The sequence below is a fragment of the Solanum lycopersicum genome, chromosome 10 (assembly GCF_036512215.1).
Source record: "Solanum lycopersicum chromosome 10, SLM_r2.1".
NCBI lineage: Eukaryota > Viridiplantae > Streptophyta > Magnoliopsida > Solanales > Solanaceae > Solanum > Solanum lycopersicum.
Genome location: NC_090809.1, coordinates 61360565 through 61366187, shown reverse-complemented (window position 1 = coordinate 61366187; position 5623 = coordinate 61360565). Strand labels below are relative to the sequence as shown.

General features: G+C 32.5%; 1 protein-coding gene across 1 annotated transcript; it reads right to left on the bottom strand.

Moving 5' to 3' along the window:
• LOC101251235 (nascent polypeptide-associated complex subunit alpha-like protein 1) lies at positions 1 to 3706 on the bottom strand. Its single transcript, XM_004249283.4, has 4 exons — positions 3509 to 3706; positions 2211 to 2289; positions 651 to 778; positions 1 to 533 (listed from the first exon to the last, which is right to left on the bottom strand). The coding sequence occupies exons 1-4, from the start codon at positions 3566 to 3568 to the stop codon at positions 201 to 203; spliced, it is 600 nt and encodes a 199-aa protein (XP_004249331.1). The 5' UTR covers positions 3569 to 3706; the 3' UTR covers positions 1 to 200.
• Positions 3707 to 5623: the final 1917 nt, after the last annotated feature.

The window sequence follows — 5623 nt, the reverse complement described above, 5'->3', positions numbered from 1 at the left end:
TCACAGAAACAAGATTTAGTTGAGACAGAAAGGGACACATCAAATGTTTAGACCTTCTCTCTTACATAACAATCCAATCTGGTATACAACGACAGATAAAGACGGTAAGATAAACAGGACGCGCAGATAAAAAGGAGCAGCAACTCAAAATCTTTAAAACTTCCAAAGAAAGCACTGCTCAGAAGATTTGGAAAGTAATCCTAGTTTGTAAGCTCCATGATAGCAGAGACAATATCACCCTCTGCGGCCTTGAGAGCTTTGACGGCTTTGGGTCTGGAAACTCCTGCTTGAGTCATCACCAGCTCAATATCCTTTGGTTCTACGCCAGTTTCATCAACGTCCTCGTCATCCTGAGCAACAGTTGATGGCTCTGGCTTCGATATAACGTTGCTTAGATTAGGAGCCTTAAACTGCTCTGCAGCTTGAGACTGCAACTGTGAGCTCAAGTCCTCAATCTTTGCTTCACCAAATATGACATATGTGTCTGAATTTGGGCTCTTGAAAACATCTGGTTTTGAGATGACAAATAGTATCTGAATGGGAAAAAAAAAACAAAAGAAACAGAAGAAAGTTATTCTAAGCAACTTACATATATTTTAAAAATAGAGAATAAAAGGAAAAGGGAAGCGAGCATAATAACGTCAACTTACATTTTTGCTCTTCTTGACAGTTACACGGCTGACACCTGGGATTGGCTTCATTCCTAGCTTTAGCATAGCTTTTCGGCTCTTCTTCTCACTCCTGCTCTGCTTCGACCTGCCACTACCATCTCCAAGTTCTGGCCACAACAATAAGCATTTAAGTATTGACACAATAATCAGGGAATAAGCAACTCTCATGGCCTTTCTGTTGCATCTGAACAGAGAAAAACATGCAGCACTCCAATATATAGACAAATGATACATACAAGATTAAATCTTGGTTCTTGATAATCCTTTTTATAAACTACAGGATGCTTACAGGCGACCATGATAACTAATGTTAGATTCTGTTTACTGATACATTCTCTTTTACATGGGTTTAGCTTGACCAAACCTTTGTGGAGGACATTTGGTACAGGGAGGCACCCCTAGCCAATCTTCTGATACATATTGACCCTTTTAGGTTGTGGTTATCTCAAATCCTCTGACATTAGAACTTATGATCCAACACCAGTGTTTATTCAATAAGATTTATAACTTATGCATTATCAAATATGTAAATAACATATGATTATTTCAATTGACATGTCGCGTGACTGTATCTGTGGAAAATAACACTTGAGTATAAAAATGTACGAATTTTAGATCACTTATATCCAAAATATGGGGGGTTAGAAGGCTATCAAGTTAAGTTCATAACATCTCAGAAAGTTATTCAGAGTAAAAGAAACATTTTGATAATCAACTGAATTGGAAAGCAATAATATCAGGTTGTATCTCAAATATTATCTATCTTTAGGGGATAGACAAATAATCTCATGTCTGCTGATTGGATCAGACGGTTCAACGGATTTGTTGTCCCAGACAAGATGCCATGTCCATCTGACATAAATCTAAATCAATGCCTGACGGGAATTAACCAGGAAGTGTTAAACTTAAAAATCATGAATAATTCACTTCCCTTCAATTTGATAAATAGATGTACCTAAGTACCTAACTTAACTTACAAGCAATTAGAACAAAAACAAGCTTTAGCAAATCATAGGCTCAGTTTCTCTACTTCTGCATTGGCGCTGTTACTCTAAGAATTGCCCAGAAAAATAGTTTGATCAACTCGAAAACTGCCTTCCAAAGAATTTCTGATGACAAAAGTGTTCCCCGCAATGGTGTTTATGGACCAGCTAAAGAGAGATTTAGCAGTCTGCTAAAATCAAGGAGGGGATACTTAAAATACTTATAAGAAATGGCACTAAAGTAACTTACGCAGGATTTTATGCAAGAGGTGTGGGTCCATTATCACAACTCCACATGGGTTAGGGTCTAGGATTATGTTGGTTTTAAGACCATTTCCTGTCTCATATTGATATTATTAAATTTTTTTCAAGTTGTAGTCCTGTCAGAAAAATACTCTCAGATAAATAAGAAAAACTTTTGTGGAAGTGTATCAGATGAAATTCCTTTATAAAGGGTGTCTCGCTGTGGCTGGCACTGATACCATTCTAATATGAACTGTCAAAATAAACAAACCATATCAGGACTCGGAATTGTCAATAATTATTGTACACTTACCTTCAGCGTCGTCGTCATCTTTCTCATCGTCATCGTCGTCGTCATCATCTTCTTCATCCTCGATGATTGGTACCTCAGACTACAAGAGAAGGGAGTAAAAACTCTATAAGCTTACACAAGGATCAAAAAACTGTCACCCTCTTGAAAGAAGCTGCTTTTAAGACAAACATTGAGAACACACTTAAAGTTGATAACTTCAATAACGCACATGGACCACAGAAGCTTAATTTCGTCCATTTTCCTTCTTTCTTTATGCATCTGTTAATAAATTTTATAACCCTACTTATTGTGCTAGTAATCTCAAAAGATTCAAACTTTGATTTTTTTTTAAAACAAAGATACAAATTTCACTGAAGAAAGTGTTGGACAAGCAAATTAGTAGTTGTTTTCCAAATCTTTCTTACATAACCCATTTCTGAAAAATTAAACAGCCTCCCAATGCGTCTGTAAGTTATAATACCCAGAAAAGTAACTTAATATACTAATACATAAACAAAACAACTAAGCTTTAGCCCCCAAGAAAAATGGGGTCGGCCTGCGAGAGCTTGATCACATTGCCCGTCCAACCCAGATAAAAGAGGACGATAGCAGTATGCTGACAGCTACGCTGAAAAATAATGGAGAGGCCATCTAAAATAATGGCAGAAAATCAGGAACCACTAGTCTTTTTACATATCTTTATTTCTTTTCAATTTGCAAGCAAACAAACACCTTGCCAATTGCACCCAGAACACTCAGAAACCTATGAACAAACCTCAAACTTCTACTACAAAAATATCAATAAACCCAGTGTATCCACTAGCCGAGTCCGTGGCTTGAAAGGTAGAGTAGCTATTCCCGATAGTCATTGACAAAACAATACTAAAGGGAACACAGTAGCTACAACAAACTAACACAGCAATCAGCATACAACAAAACAATAAAAAAATAATCCAAAACGAATAACAATAAACTACTAAAGTAATACTAATATTAACAGATCTTTGCTCAAAAGTTCAATTTTATCTTGCCAATTCGTCTGGTCACTCAACATACACAGTAGCAACACAACCATTCAGTATAACAACAGCAACACACAGTGTACACTCAGCATAATAAAAACATCACAAAACACGACATAAATCTCAGGCAAAAAAACGAACCTTCCAAACTAAAAATCGAACAATTACTGATCATTTTAACAAAAAAAACTACTCTACCTAACGATTAAATCAACAGAAAAACATATTTAAAAAAAAACAGAACTTTGTATCTACAGTTCAAGTCCTCTATATGAGGAGAGGGACAAGGAAAATTACTTCAAGCTTCTGTTGTTCGAGATGAGCGGCTAAGAGCTCTTCTTGAGATTGAGCAGTCATGGCTGAGAAAATTTGTGAGAGAGACGCAGAAATTTGGTTTTGGGGAAAAGAGAGATGTAAAACCCTAAACGGCGAGAAGTAAGCCTTTTTACTTTGAGATCTGAACACCTAGCCCAACCCTTTGCTACTCGGTGACCCGACCCGACCCGATTCGAGTATATCTATGGTTTTTGATTGAAATTATTCGTCATTTTAATGGAATCGTTTAGTAGAGTGTATTGAAAAGAGAAAAATTCAAAAATGACAAATATAATGGTTACAATAACGTCTTATAGTTATTGTTTTGATAAATTATGTTTCATAACTATAGTTTTGTTTGCTGTGGATATTGTCATTTGTATATTTCATGTGATTTGTATATTTCGATTTCTCATTTGTATATTTTACTTGTGAATATACAAATGTCGTATTTATACATTTAGATTAATTATTTTTTAGAATTATATGTATATTTTGCTTAATAATATACAAACATGGTGATTTACTGTAGTTTTTTTCATAAATTATATACTAATAGTTAGAGTGAGCATATATAAATTATGAATTTATATAATTAGGAATTGAATTATGCAAATACAGTTAACTAAATTATGCAAATTAAACGAATAACAAGATTTGAAGAAACTGTAGCTGTGAATCACAATTTTTCAAAACAATAGATATAACATCTAATATCGTTTAAATGTTTGTTATTTTACACAAATTTTTCTTTAAAAAAACGATACATGTATTAGCTTCGTGTATTATTGGGATTTGTGTTGGTACAATGTATACAAATGTATATTTTGTAATTATTTCTTATGTAATATTTAGTTTGGTATATTAAAAAAATATGTATTGCTTTGTTTATAAAAAAATATTGTTCATAAAAAATACCTTTATACTTAGTAATCGTATGTGGTTTGCCTAATGCGTATATATCTTTTTTTTTTTGATTTGCAAGTAAATGCACACTAAATGTGTTACTGCAAGTGCTTATTCAAAGAGCAATGGTTACGTTTTTATCGGGAATTTAAAAGGAAAAATGTAATAAATGCTTTGATGAATAATTGTGTATTTTATCATTTTAATGCACGCATAAAGATTTTTAGACGTATTATTTGGTAGGATCAAGGATGTAATAAGAATAGTATTAAATATAGTATATTAATAATGCTTATATTAAAGTGATAGCATTATTTCTTACCGTATTTAATTTTATTATTAGAAATAACATGCATTTTATTATTTTTTTGAAAAAAATATTAATAAAAATAACTTGAATGAAAATGATGTGGAAAAAAGTTTTTAAATATATCTTTAATCATGTTAATGTTAATGTATGTATCATAATCTCTCATATTATTATTAGCATGTTGATTAGTTATGCATACCATAATGCTATAATTATACATAGATTTAAAATAGTACCAAATAAAATAATAATAATATAAAAAAAAACTATTGCTTTTTAATAACACAAACGACTTTATATAGCAGGGGCGAATCCAATTTAGGCGAAAAGGTGTCAATCGATTCTCGTTCATCGAAATTTTTACTATATATTAATACCTTGAATAAGGGTTTATTTTTAAAAAAATGATACTATTTGATAGTAATGATTAGATGTTGTGTTGGTTAATTGTATGGTTTAAGTTTTTGGACTCGTTGGTTCAATCCTCTATCAAAGTTTTTTGCAAAATGTTTTAATCGTACTTGCTGAAGATTTTGCTACGCCACTGATTGCATATACATCTTCATGGAACAGAGGTAAAATCACACATATATCACCTTTTTCTTAATTATAGATCTTGATGTTTGTAAGTATTCATCTAAAATGCAATGACGATTGCATTGATTAAGCATGAAATCTCTCGAACGTTGAGTTTCTTGTCATTTACAAAAAGAAAGAATTCATTTACATTTCAAATTGACAGAAGTATTGGAAATACACATAAATTTTGATAACATTTGTTAGTTTCGTTCGTGAATCATTGAAAATCTTAAAAACACCTCTATATCTGATTAACTAAACCTATATATACCCTCGTTCTATCACATAAGAGTATTAGACTC